We start from the raw sequence: 14,655 nt of genomic DNA on the forward strand, positions 1-14,655 counted from the left end.
AGCAATTTCTTATGGTGTCCTATATTGGTGAATGGGAAAGGACGAGAATATGCAGATGTTTTTCCTCATTTGCATCCTTTTCATATGTTAAGCCAATCAGCAAGTCTTTTTTGCCACTTGTTGAGAAGGAACTTTAGGTGTGTGAATGTGATGACCACAACCCACAGCTTAAAGCAGCACCTCACCACGGGATGGCAACTTACATCTAAAAAGAAGGCCTTGCAAAAAAAGGCGAGCATACAGCACAAAGTAGAAACAGCAAAGAAACAAAAGAAGTTGATGCTAGCCGCACGATCACTAACCTTTGATTAGTTGATCAACACGTCATCGAGTTGGTTACCTAGGTACTTTTTTTTTGATAGAAACATTGCAAAACAGTCGCTGTTTCTCTTCGAACTGTAAGCTCTAGTTGCATCCGCGTTGCAACTTTTTCGTCGCTGCAACTTTAATTTTTTATGTAAAATGCTGTTAGACAAAATATATATAATTAAATGATCTACTAGCTCCGCATGTCACAGCGATGGACCCCATCGGGGGTTATATATGCATCTTACAACTTTCTTTAAGCACACACAACAATACCGATCACGGTAACACCCCCGCCAAAATTACATCGTGTTCTTGGTGAAGTTTGAACCCATACCCTCTTCATAAGCACACGCATTTCATAAGACATTTCACTTAAAACCATGCCGACATTATACAGGTGAAGCAGGCTTATGAGCATATGTGCATGCATGTGAGCATAATTGACCGATCCTTTAGGTGAAAAAGAAAAAACATTCAGATTCTATAAAGGAGAAAAAGAAAAACGCATAATTTCCCAAGAAAAAAGAAGAAGAAAATCGCATAATTGACCGATCCTCAGAAATTTGAGGCGACCACACAAGAGAGATGTGACACGAGGCACACTCGAAGGGGCAATCTGCAAAAGGACCGCAAAAGGACTAGCAGACGCGTCCGCCGTCCACCACCGGTCCACGACAAACGCGCACGCACAGAGCACCTCACCACCACCGCCGCCGGCCCCGGTTAACCCCCCTTCCTCCTCCCCTTCCGTTTCAAAAATCAAACCTCCCAGACGGAAACCCTCTTTCCCCTCCCTCCCGGCCGTTGCGGTGGCGAATCCGGGCTGCGACGCGGGGCCGGCGGCGTGACCCTCCGTCCGTCCCCTCCTCCGCCGCGTCCCCTTCGTCGGGTCGCCAATCCACCTCGTCCCCACCCCGCCTCGCCTCGCCTCGTCTCGTCTCCCAACTTTTCCCGATCTCCTCGTCGCTAAGCAAACAAACCCTTATTAACCCCCCGCCGAAGCAGAGGTTAGCCTGGAGAAAAGGGCGCCACTTGCACTGGGCTATGCACTCTGCTCCCCGGTGCTACTAGAGTAGAGTAGAGCCGGAGCGCCTGGTACGTGCCACCGGGTGGGGCTGAGTGCTAGGAGGCCAGCGCCAGGCGGGAGCCGAGATTCCTTCTTGTCCTGGGCTGGGTTCAGGCGGACTGGTTGGTGTTGTTCTTGCGGATTCTTTCTCCGTTCTTGGCAAGTTCGCCGTCCTGCTCCTGTGCTACGGCGGCGGTGAGGAGAGGGCCGCCAAGATTGCGCGGGGGCGAGGGGGGAGCAGCCGCCGGTGCCCGGCCTCGGAGCGGCCGCCCCAGCCCGTCTATGGAAGTTGCCGCCCCGGCTCCACGCCACGGCCTGGAACCAAATTGCCGAGCACGGCGCGGCTTGCCTGCCCTTCCGACGCTGCTGCTCACTCTGGTTCCCGTCTTCTGCTTCGTTCTTGCTCCGGATCGGCCGATTGCGGCGGGCCTGCTATGACGGTGGTCATGGGTCGGCGCCGGTGCGCTCACTGGATGCTGCTGCTCTTCTGTTGCCTCCTCCTCACGTCCCCCTCACATGGTACGCGGTGTTTTTTTATCCAATTCAATTCAGTGTTGTTTGTCTAGATCGTCAATTCATACATCAAGTTTACTGTCCACCTGAGTAAGGCTTTTGCAGCAAAATAACCACGGGCTTTGGTGTCACGAACTGAGATTTGACTGTTGGTGCTTGCTGTTTACCAGGTCGTCGTCATCATCGACCCGCTGACGCGTTTGTCGGGGCATACGGGATAAACTACGGGAGAATAGCGAACAACCTCCCGTCCCCGGACAAGGTGGTTGAGCTCCTCAGGAAGTCCAAGATAAGGAATGTCAAGATATATAATGAAGATCACACCGTGCTCGACGCGTTCAAAGGGACAGGGCTCAACCTGGTCATTGCTGTCCACAATGGGTTGCTGAATGCTTTTGCTGCAAATGAGAGTGTCGCGATTGACTGGCTGAATGAGAACGTGCAGCCTTACATTTCTCAGACACGCATCGTTGGAATCACTGTGGGGAATGAGGTGCTGGGAGGCGATCCGAGCTTGGCCGCTCCGCTCGTTGGAGCTGTTAAGAATATGTACGATGGTCTCAAGAAACTGCATCTGGATGACAAAATTGAGCTTTTTACTCCTCACTCTGAAGCTGTTTTCGCTACTTCCTATCCGCCCTCTGCATGTGTTTTCAAGGAAGATGTCATGGTGTATATGAAACCGCTGCTGGATTTGTTTTCACAGATCGGCTCACCGTTCTATGTCAATGCATATCCCTTTTTGGCTTACTTAAGTGATCCGGGGCAGATTGACATTAATTATGCTCTCTTTCAGCCCAACCCTGGAATAGTTGATCCGAATACTAGTCTGCACTATGACAACATGTTTGATGCTCAGATAGATGCAGCTTACGCTGCTCTGCAGGCTGCTGGTTATAATGACATGGAAGTCCGGGTGGCAGAGACTGGCTGGGCTTCTAGTGGAGATCAAAATCAAGCAGGAGCATCAGTTGCGAATGCAAGGACTTACAATTACAACCTCCGTAAGAGGCTCTTTTTGAGGAAGGGAACTCCTCTCAAGCCAAAGATACCGGTCAAAGCATACATCTTTGCCTTGTTTAATGAGAACTTGAAGAATGGAGATCCTACTGAGAAGCACTATGGGCTCTTCAATCCAGATGGAAGGATTTCATATGATATCGGTTACTCAGGTCTATTACCTTCATCAGCACCCGCATCCTTGCTGTCAATTAAGGTAAGCATTTACTTCTCGCCCATCTACTTGTTTGCCCACTAGTCTTTGTTTTCATTGTATTGTCTCATTTATATTATAGTAAGGTCTTTGCTCCAGTAATCCACTTTCTCAACATTATGAACTTAAAAGCAGATTAGAGGTGGATATCAAAAGTTCGAAAGTCATCAATTGCCACTCAAAAGGGTACAGTAGTCAATCAGACATAGCTTTCAAGTCCAAACCTCATGACATCTTTAACAAAAGGGGCCCTATCAATTTAATTTCTCCCGTGCATCATGGATCATGGCACTTTCAGCTGTCCAGCATCTGTATCACAGTATCAGTATTACAATTCGATACTTAGCTAAGAAAATCAATTAAAAAAACACCGTCTTGGCGGAAGGATTCAAGGTCGTGACGCCGTGAGGTCTGCCAGGGTTCCGTCATTCACACATGGGATGAATGTGGCGGTCGATTGTTGGCTGTCCTTATCCAGGTCGTGAACATTGGAATATATGTTCGTTAACGACCAAGGCCTGTCAGTGTTGTGGATGAATGTGTTCTTTGGCAAACTGGATTGGTACCAATGTTGTCCAGAGAAGAACTTTAATTGTATAAACGCTCTTATATTTCTTTACTGAGGGAGTACTAAATAGAAAGAACACAGGCTGAGCAGTAAATACTGAGATCCTCCATAAAGTAGACAATGACAAGAAATTAACTTGCCCACTTCTAAAACAATTTAAATGCCAATAAGGTCCGAATAAGCTTCCCTTCCATTTATATTATTATGGAACCTCTTTACTAAGTTGGGCTAAGCCAATTTCATTGCACTAATAAATGCCTGGCAAAAAAATTGGATGACTGTCAATCCCTTTCTTTGAAGGTAGTTTGTTGTTATGAGTGTAGTGCATAATTGAACGAGGTATTGATCTGCAAGTTCATGCTCTGAATTCTCTAACACTTCCCCTGCAAATAATTTATGGGATGTTTCAACCAAACTTCCTAGAATAGCAGGCTTCCTGTATTTTATCCTACTAGAATAATTTGCCACTTATGTTCATTAAAATCACCTCGGTTCGGGTATTGTGTAATAAAAAATGATCCTGAGTTTCTTGCTTACATTCGGCGTGTGATGATACCACATCATTATCATAGAAGGCAACCTGATTTGACATTCTGATTTCTGTTTGCAGGAAATGCGAGCTTGGGGTTGGATTGCACACTATTTGGCTGCGGTTATCCTATCTATTTTCTTCTTTTAGCCTTAGAGACTCGATTATAGAATAGCACATCTGTTAAGGGTACAAATCATGATCAGGAGTTAGAATGCCTTGCTTGTACTGGGAAACTCGGAATGGACATCTGAATAATGGTTCCCTGCTCACCAGTTTGTGTTCCCTTCACTCCTTTTACCTATGATGAAAACAAACATGGTCCTGAATTCTTACTGTATATATATTTATTTTAGCATTAAAATTACTGGTGTCAAGCTAACAATCCTCTGCAACCAATCAATTCTTTACCATGCCAAGTTCCAAGGAAAAATGGATTTGGACACATGAGATTTTTTTCTTTTCTTTTCCTTTTTCAGTCGACCTGATGGTTTCCATTGGAACTGCCAGGCTGGCAGGATTATGAAACCATTGCTGGTTGTTTCTTCCCCCGTAAGTAAGTGTATCTCAGGCGTAATTACGTGCTGCGCTCGAGGCACCTGCTTTTGGAACTAGACTTTAGAACCACTAGAGTTGTTGTATACTCTGAATTGTGAAAGCATAGATATGAAATCATACTGTTCTTGAAATCATGGAAACCACAAAACCATACTCTTGAACAATAATGCCACTTTCAATGTCTTTCATACTGCTAAGCTGGCCTGTACCACTTAGCTGAGCTAGGGGGGCTGCAAAAGGTAATGACTGGACCAGCATGGTCAGTGGATTTTACTTCCAATAATTGTTGCACTTATGTCCTTTTGGATCCACGTGTAGTAAGCATGATGAGTAGTGATTTTTTTAGAAAAGCATGATGAGTCTAGTCGTTGCTGAAGCAATCGTATCTTAAACAATCGTTCTTCACACCATCATCTCTGTAAGAAATAAAAGAAAATAAAGTCTGCCTGCTTCAGTAGTGGGCAGTCCTTTATTCTCTCGCCGCCCTTTCTCCCCTTGCAACTTTTGATCCATCTTTTCTGCAAAGAGTATAATGCCAGGAAGAAAAAGAAGTACTAGGACTTTCAGGATGTGCCAACACTTTTGAATTATGTTTTTCCTTTTCTTCAGAGGGGATGCCGGTGAGTGAGTGAGTGAGGCAGTGGCGGAACCGGCTCGTCTACCGTGCTGAAGGCACGGTAGGGGAGCTACAGTAGCCTGCAGTGCCTCTGTGATTTTCCACTGCGCGCTACAGGAACTCATGAACACTGTGGTGCTACAGGGTGCCCGCTACAGTACAGATTTACTACAGTAGATTCGCTACAGTGCATAGTGCTATAGGGCCCTGCAGTGCCTTCTGCGATTCCCACTGCGTGGCTACCGTAGCTCCCTGCCGTGCCTTCAGCGCGGTAGACGAGCCCGTTCCGGCAGTGGCGAGCATTGGATCCCACTGCACTATCATGTGATGACTGATGACGATGTGAAGTTCACAGTGTATATATAATATTTTTTATTGCAGGACTATGTACTGGCTGGCCTGATATGTAGATACGCGTTGTACGTGCAGTGTACGGTGGTGTTTTGAAAAAAAGTACTGTATGATGAGTAATACTTAACTTCGGCAAATAATTCAAAGCCTGAGTGAGCAGAGGAGCTATTCCTGAACCAACAAGTGACGATCCAAACAACTAAAGAGGGCATAATATTCCAAATCACAATCTATTAGGCAAGAGGAGGTTAGCCTTGATGGGCATGTGGTGCCTCATAAGGACACCTTTCGATATTTGGGGTCAATGTTGCAGAAGAATGAAGATATCGATGAAAATGTGAACCATCGAATCAAAGCCGGATGGATCAAGTTGCGCAAGCTTCTGGCGTTCTCTGTGACGAGAGAGTGCCCCAAAAGCTAGAAGACATGTTTTATAGGACGGCAATTCGACCCACAATGTTGTATGACGCTGAGTGTTGGCTGACTAAAAGACAACATGTTCAACAATTATGTGTGACGGAGATGCGCATATTGAGATGGATGTGTGGCCACTCAAGAAAGGACCAGGTCTGAAATGATGATATACAAGATAGAGTTGGGGTAGCACCGATTGAAGAGAAGCTTATCCAACATTGTCGGAGATGGTTTGAGTATATCCAGCGCAGCCTCCGGAAACTCCAATGTATAGCATGCTGGCTAAAGCGTGCTGATAATGTCAAGAGATGCCGAGGCAAACCAAACTTGATATGGAAAGAGTCCGTAAAAAGAGATCTGAGTGTCACCAAACAACTAACCATTAATAGGGTTGTGTGAGAGCTTGCTGACCATGTGTGAAAACCATGAGTTGATTGTGAGATATTATGGGTTTCATCTCTAGCCTACCTAACTTGTTTAAGACTAAAGGCTCTATTGTTGTTGTTGTAGTAAAAAAAACATGTATGCCTTACAGATCTCAATATGTTTTTTCTATACAATAATGGAATATCTTCTGACAAGCAAACATTCGGTCTCTGCCTTGAGAGAACTGAGAAGCATATATACGCATGCAGGATAAAATCACTAGCCCTGACACATAGGATGAGAGATACAACAACCATCACAACCATAACTTTCTTATTATTCAGATGGACAGAACGAACTTCACACACACAAACACACACACAAGCGCCCCCAATATATGTTTGTATACAACAGCAGCAACACCAATATTTACTACACCCAAATGTTGTATAACTGTAGACCACTGATGGGAGGAACCTCATACAGGGCTAATTCTTCATGCATAACTGTAGACCACTGTACTACGAACACACCTTCAACACAAGACCTAAAATTAATTAACACTTCGACACCCAACCCCTTTTATTTATATCTATCTTACAGAGGGGCAGTTAATACATACAAATCCATAAGTAAGACAACAAACACTTCACACAATCATACCGCGGCCTTTCTTCACACCAGAGGGCAGGAGCAGGAGACACTTGCCAGACGAAACGAACCGTGTCGAAACGGAGGTCGGGCGGGAGGAAAGCCTTGGGCGCTAGAGCCAGCTGCTGCGACCAGAGGCGCTGAATTCCTTGGCAGGTTTGAAGCTGCGAGGCGCTGAGGTACTGACCTCGGCGTTGTTGCTGGAGTTCTCCCCGAAGCTCAGACCATTAGCAAACAATGACACGATGTTACCGCCGTGCACCCGGCCCTCAGGAAGAGGCGCACGACCGGGAGCCTCCACTGGAAGCATGGTGGAGATGCTGCGCCTGCTGGTTTCCGAGTTTGCAGGGTGGCTCCGACGATCAAGGGAAGCAGCGCTGCTTGTAATGCTGAAAGCCGCCAGCGTTCGGCCGCCGTGGATACGGTCATCGTCCAGGAGCGGGTTGTGATGGACACACATGCCTTTCTTGCCTCTAGCAAGGCGATCACAGGGAGGGCTGCCAACTCCAAGATCGGAGCCAGGATGACCCCAGGTGCAACGCTTGCCTCCTCCATGTGCCTTGCAGAAGTCGGTGCTTCCCTGTGCGCTCTTATCACACCCAACAGATACGCATCTCTTGCCCCCACCATGACCAACGCAGCGATCGGTACGACCCCTGGCGCTCTTGGTGCATCCTTCCACCACGCACCTCTTGCCACCTCCATGCGCAACGCAGAACTGTGTACCTCCGTGCACACATTTTGTGCAGCCTTGAGCCGAACAACGTTTGCCTCCTCCATGCCCTTTGCAGAATGGCGTGCTTCCCTCAGCACCCTTTGTACAGTCAGGGTGCGTGCATCTTCTGCCACCACCATGCGATTTGCAGAAATCAGTACTTCCCTGTGCACCCTTCGTGCAACCAGCATGCTGACAGCGAGGTCCGCCTCCATGGGCAATGCATAAGCCTGAACGTCCTTCCGCACTCTTTGTGCAGTTCTCCTGCTGGCACCTTTTTCCACCACCATGTTTGATGCAGCGGCCAGATTTCCCTCTTGCTGCTCTTCTGCAGCCGTCGTGGATACAACGCCGACCACCGCCATGGCCTATGCAGAAATCAGTACGGCCTTCAGCGCTCTTGGTGCACCCAAGGTGCCCACAGCGCCGTCCCCCTCCATGAGCTTTACAGTAGATGGTCTTGCCCTCGGCGCCTTTGTTGCATCCCTCTCTACGGCACCTTCTCCCCCCACCATGTGCAATGCAGCGCCCTGACGAACCTCTGGCCCCTTTTCTACATCCTGGGTATGAACAAACTTTTGTGCTGCTGATGCGATGTTGTGGACTAACAGACCCGGAAGTACAGGTTGCTGGACTTTCTTGTAGTTGGAGCAATGTTGGCAGTGAAGCTGGACCCTGACTCTGGTTAGAGCTGCCTGATAAAACTTGCCTTGGAGAAAACCCAGTCATCCTTGCAGTCTTATTAAGGAAATTAAGAAACTGACCACCAGACGGTCGATGAAGAGATGTAGAACCTTCGTCAACTCTTGGGACCAAGTCCATAATGTATGGCTGCAGAAATGGGTTGTTCTGTTTGGTTGCTGAAGTTAGGTCTTGGCCAGTAATAGCAGATTGACATGGTCCAACAGACAAAGATAACTCAAGATCCAACCCAGCCTTCGCCGAAGTTCTCCTAAAATCACTAGCCTGCTTATCCAGCCTGGAAGTACCTTCATTGCCCAGCGTAAGATAATTTAAGCCCAAATCAACAGAAGAACCTTCATCACTACCCTTAGGAGAAGATATGGTGCAGCCAGCACGCATACTTTGCTTGCTGGAATCTGAGTTTGATGAGTTGCCCAGGCCAAGCGACAAGCCATCGAACTTTCTCTTGGTTCCTCTTGGTTGGTTGTACAAATAATCGTGAGCTTGCACATCAAGTTGACTATTACTGTCTGCGGGGTGACTGGCTACGGGGACGACAGGGAACTTGCTCACAATGGCCTTCGGATTTGAGAAACTTATAGTAAATGCTGACTGCCCGGGCCTGGGGTCCATCGTTCTCAGTGCCCAAGCTTGCCTCACTTCCGGGTTAAATAATGGTCAACGAAACTACCAAGTTAGAAAACCTAAGGCATTTAGCAGTACAAGTTATCTTTGCAACCACCACTGACAAACCCTGAAGTATCTCTGCGATCCATTTTCCAGTGCTCTACAAAGAGATAAAGTTGTTTCTTCTCAAAGCAGCGACAATGCTAAACTTCAGAGGAATCACACCAGGGTTTTATCTGACCAGCTGAATCACGGCTGCAGAGAAGGAAAGGACAATGGTCAATCAATGATCATGAGTCAACATAATGCACAAACTCAATTGATATACAGCTGAAAGGAATATATTAAATTAGTGTTGAAGTATTGTAGGGTACTGTTCAATCATGTACTGCTACCACCTGAGACATAATGTCAACTTTTGCTAAAGGATAGGGACAAGACAACGATTTGAATTGCATGTCATTTCAAAAACAAAACTTGAATTGTAGGTCTCTGAAATCTGTTCTAAACTTAAGGAATCGAAAGTATGACCCCTCTTACTGAATACTAGCGCATATTTAGTACATAGAGAAAAATTCCAACTGTGTCATTAAAGAGAATCGAATTCCAAAATGATTTTCATCGATCATAGTGAAATGGTACTACATATGAAACAGTTAAATGAAACAGCAAGAATCTAGTCATCGGAGGAGGCTGCCCTGGCAGCCTACCAAGCAGCGTTCGGGTGTGCTGGCCCGGCTCCCGTCTTTATCGACCTCACCGGCTGCAATGGCGATGGCAAGGGCAAGGGCAAGCGGATGTCTAGGGCAGCATGCGGGCGCAGACTTTTTTTTATGTTTTAATTAATGCTTAATTATGTTTTAAGTGGACTTCGGCCGGCGGTTCATCGGCCACTTAATGTTTTATTATGTTTATTTCTGCGACGTGTTTTTTTTTGGACGCGGGTAAATTTGGGTTGGCCTCCCGTTGGGCGCACCAGCCGACCCAAATGAAAAAGCGGACGCGTCCGTTTGGGTCGGCGTGTTGGAGTTGCTCTAATAGCTCGATAGAAAAACACAAATCAATCTACTCAGTATGGGGGGAAAAAAATTATATGAGACCAGGTCTCACGGTTAGCAGGTGAGACCCGTCCTGATGAATGCCACGTGTCATCCATCAGGATGGGTCTCGCGTGAGACCTGGTCTCATAGAATTCTTTCCCAGTATGGGGAGTAGTCACTGCTGGCAGTTACTTAACACCAGAAGAAGAATATCAGTACCATGTCTCAATGACTGGAAAAAGGCGAGAAAAGAAACAGCATATATCTGCAAGAGATGACTTGATGCAACTGCACTGTTGTAGGACTAGATAGGGACACTTTACACCTAAGGCACCTGCAAAACGCATAGGACAGGAATATTCTACTTTCTTCTCACCCCAAGCAAAATGGAATCTGGTTTCAGCTAATAGTCAAACAGAGATGCCTAATGACCTAATCACTTTGGTAGCTCAAATTGGGGATCATTCGAAGATTCACCCAACAGGAACGGTCAAATGGGATGTTAATTACTACTTGCAACTCCAAACAGAAAAGGCGGTGCAAACAGGATAACTGTAAATGCAAAAGCTTGATTTTAATCTCTTTACACAGATGTTCTTATTCCAAGAATATCGTTTACACCTATGATTTTTCTGCCCTACGGATGGTGTATCACCAGCAAAACATTGCAGAGATATTCCCAACACACACAAAAACTAGGAATCCTGAACGAGAATTCCATTTCCACGCAAAACCTGTGCAGCTCAACAAAGGTGATCTGTGAACAGTATCTCGCCATAAAATAATAACAGACCGAACAACTACACGACATACCGAACCGTGTAACCGGCAGCAAGGATCAATTCATGGCCCTCCCCGGCCCAGGGCCGGATCTAGGCGGTGCGCACACGGCGTACCGAAAATTTGCAGAGGTCATCACTGGATGGCGAAAAGGCTCATACCTCGAAAAGGAATGTCCGAGATTGCTGACGAGGGGGCGGCGGCGGCCAAGAACGGGAGCGGCGGAGGCGGCGGGAGGAATCGGATGCGTCGGCGGCGACGCTGGGCTGCGGCGCCGCGGCAGCGGGAGGGGGGGCAGAGGCGGCGGCCAGGAGAGGGAGGCGGAAGAGGAAAGGAAGGGGATGGTGGAGGGGAGCCGCTTATGTAGAGAGGATGGAGTGCTGCCCAGATTGGCGTTGTGGACGACGCCGCAGGCGCACGAGAGCAAATCAAAATCCTTTCTTTTTCTGTGCTCTGTTTTCTTCGAAAATGGAGCGTGTGATGGGAAGAAGCGAGGGAGGGGATGGGGAGTGGCCCAATATTCTTTTTGAAGCTTTGTCATGTAGGTCCCTGCGGTTGCTTATAATTGCTGAGAGCATCTTAGAATTTCAAAGATTTTTTGTATGTCCTTTAAACCTAAGGCCTCCTTTGGTACGGATGTAACGAATACGCATCCGCATCCGTTTCAAAGGATATGGTATGCACATGCACGAATCCACCATATATGGATGCAGATGCGAATTTTGGTCAACCGGATATCCAGTAGATACGGTGTTGATAATATCCGACGGATGTGGATTACCCGGTATTTTTTGCGGATTATCCGAGATTATCAAATAGGATCATATGATAAATTTAGGTCAATCAACAAGCCCAAATATCCAATTACCCCACTAACTAGAATCACCGCATATAAATTGTTGTCGTATTGGTGCGAGTTAGTATAAATCCTTGTCACTCTTAGTGTTATGTGGTCGGATAAAATAATTATGTTCATATTGCTTGCATAGTAGAAATAAAAATCATGTCTCATTGCATTTATGGCCCAATACTTTCCGGTTTGAGTCCGTTCCGAATCCGTAGTCCTATAAAATCCACATCCGTTCATTATCCGCTCCGCTCCAAATCCGACAAAATTATATGGTAAAAGGTATGGGGAAGGCATTATCCGATCTGATCCGTTTACATCCCTATACTTTGATTCATAGGATAGGAAACATCGCTTAATTTTTATAGGGAAAGAGATGTCATTTGAAATATAGGATATGAATTTTTTCCGTTGAGTCTTGGTTATTTTTTTCTTTGAAATGCGAAGGATTGGTTTCTGTCCTACATAGGAATAGGAATTCATTCCTACAAACCAAAGAGCTCCAAAGAAACTTTTCTTTCAAAAATCCTATCCTATACCGTTCCTACAAAAATTCTACAACCCAACGGAGGGCTAAAGAATGGTGATATCTCTATTTCCATGCCTCCATTCCATAGGAATATCACTTGAACCTCTTTTTAGTTAAAACTAGTTTGTGTAGGAGTGTTATCAAGCGGTAATCCACGTATGAGCCCAGCCTCATCCGTACCCGGTGAATTGTAAATTTTAAAACATAGTAAAAAAATGAATTTTTTGCCGTAAAAATGCTCAAGTGAACCAGGTGCATGCAAAATTTCATCGTGAATGGACATTTGAGGAGCTCCCAGAAAAAAATTGGCTCTCAATAGTGTCTTTTTTCAAAGCTTCTTACTTTTTTATGAGCTCTCCTCAAATGTTCTTTCACCAACAAATTTTGCACGCACCTAGTGCCTAGAGCATCTACGGTGCTAAACGAATTTTGATCTTTTTTGGAATTATTGTTCATGGGTGGGAGTAGATGAACCCAGGCTCTAGAACGGCACACTCTAGGGTCAAGACATTTTCCTATGTCTGCTATATCCATGCAACTATTCTTGCAAGCCCCCCCCCCCCTTCAAACATTTCTTGCAATTGCTCCACTATTTTGCACCTACATTTCAATCAAGTTGTTGTTTCTTTCCCCTATTTCTTTGTCACTTGATCCTACGAGTGGAAGAACTAAAGTGTTTATTTTGACTTGCTAACTTTATTTATCCTGGTAGGGGTAGGGAAAGATATTTGGGATTCAAGTAAAAAAAGTGAAACAATCATCTTATTTCCTCCCTCTTTGAAGAAAAAGATGCAATTAGGTAAAAGAAAATTTCTCAAGTAGGTTTGGAAACATAAGTAGATGACGCCAAGAGTTTAAATTTTTGCCATTAGGCTCCTTCTAAAAGCACCATCCACATGTATAAGAGCCTGTAGATTCTCTATCCATACAGATAAATAATGTTGCATGTGTAATCAACATGAGGATAATTGCGTCTTTTTCTTTCATTGTCCTTTGCTAGAGTTGCATGGTTCAACCACCCATGGTATACTAGATCTAATCTTCTTACCGAAAACCATGTCTCCTTACAAATCATCGTCTAGAGTCTACTATCCATGAATCACCCACATGCCACCATTGAAATTTAAAAGAAACATTCTTATGGTGTTTGTGGAAATCTTAAACTAATTGCATTTTTGCTAGGAAAATGTGTGTTCCTCACTAGGCACACCAAGCTGAGAGGGCCATTTCATCATGCTAAGCCCTCTTGAAAGATGTACATGATCATGGGGATGCGTCAGTTCAAGCGCAACACTCTCTTCCATTGCAGGGACTTGCAATTTACTTTGATCATCTTATTGAGGGGAAAAAGTCTTCTCGAATGTTACATTCAATAACACTAGGATTCCATGTTTGCTGGTGTTACAGGTACATGAATCCACAATTTTATCATGTCAACTAGTGGCTCGGGAACCCGCAAGATCAAGGTTCAGGCTTCTTCTGCTGCCACCCTTCCGCCCCTCTAGCCCGAAGCATCAACTCTACCTTTTGGAGCCAAGATTGCAACCTCATTTCCCTGTAACAGGCCACCTTCCTGTCTGGTTCCCTCAATCTAACCAAGGTGGCTGTTGGCATGAATATATCTTAAAAAATGTGATGTGGGAGATCAGGGCTTTATTGGTAGAATTCATCTAGGTTGCACAGACGAACCCCTCGATTTACCATACATCTAGGAATTTAAATGGGCCCACAACTATACTCAACAGACTCTCAACTCTTCAAATGAGCCCGTTTCTTGCTATACAATTTCAATTCAAAATGATAGCCATTTCCAGGTTGTCCAAACTATCTAGAATGCCAACATCGATGGCTATGTAACTAACATTGTAATATGCTCTTGAAATGAATGGAAGTCTGGGCCTATCCATGTTCAAAAAAAGGTAAAGTGTTGTTTTTCCTCAAAACAACAAGATTTGGGTATCTTTGGAATAGAGCTGAACCGCTCAAACCAAGCACGAGGTGGTTGCTTTTTTCCCATAGGGGGCCTTTCGAAGGCGACAAACATGACCATCAGGGACTTCAATACCCATAGGTGGTTGCATATAGAAAAAACTCATGAAATCATTTTTGACATCCATTTGAGAATTTGCCAAGATCGAGCTGCAGTCACAACAATCGGAGTACAAACCGAAATTGCTATTAAAAATAAGGGTACATGAATAACATTGGAATGAAAATTCACATAGTATGAAAGTTCCATAATATATCAAAGATATATATATATTTTAAACACGATGCAT

General features: G+C 45.3%; 2 protein-coding genes across 2 annotated transcripts; one reads left to right on the top strand and one right to left on the bottom strand.

Annotated features, from left to right (window-relative positions):
• The first annotated feature begins 1,428 nt into the window (after positions 1-1,428).
• Positions 1,429-4,540, top strand: LOC119334228 (glucan endo-1,3-beta-glucosidase 14-like). Its single transcript, XM_037606832.1, has 3 exons — positions 1,429-1,894; positions 2,059-3,104; positions 4,280-4,540. The coding sequence occupies exons 1-3, from the start codon at positions 1,810-1,812 to the stop codon at positions 4,346-4,348; spliced, it is 1,200 nt and encodes a 399-aa protein (XP_037462729.1). The 5' UTR covers positions 1,429-1,809; the 3' UTR covers positions 4,349-4,540.
• Positions 4,541-6,803: 2,263 nt separating this feature from the next.
• Positions 6,804-11,450, bottom strand: LOC119330202. Its single transcript, XM_037603320.1, has 2 exons — positions 11,162-11,450; positions 6,804-9,435 (listed from the first exon to the last, which is right to left on the bottom strand). Exon 2 carries the CDS (start codon positions 9,184-9,186, stop codon positions 7,267-7,269), a length of 1,920 nt encoding a protein of 639 aa, XP_037459217.1. The 5' UTR covers positions 9,187-9,435; positions 11,162-11,450; the 3' UTR covers positions 6,804-7,266.
• Positions 11,451-14,655: the final 3,205 nt, after the last annotated feature.

Source organism: Triticum dicoccoides, chromosome 7A (genome assembly GCF_002162155.2).
Source record: "Triticum dicoccoides isolate Atlit2015 ecotype Zavitan chromosome 7A, WEW_v2.0, whole genome shotgun sequence".
Lineage (NCBI taxonomy): Eukaryota > Viridiplantae > Streptophyta > Magnoliopsida > Poales > Poaceae > Triticum > Triticum dicoccoides.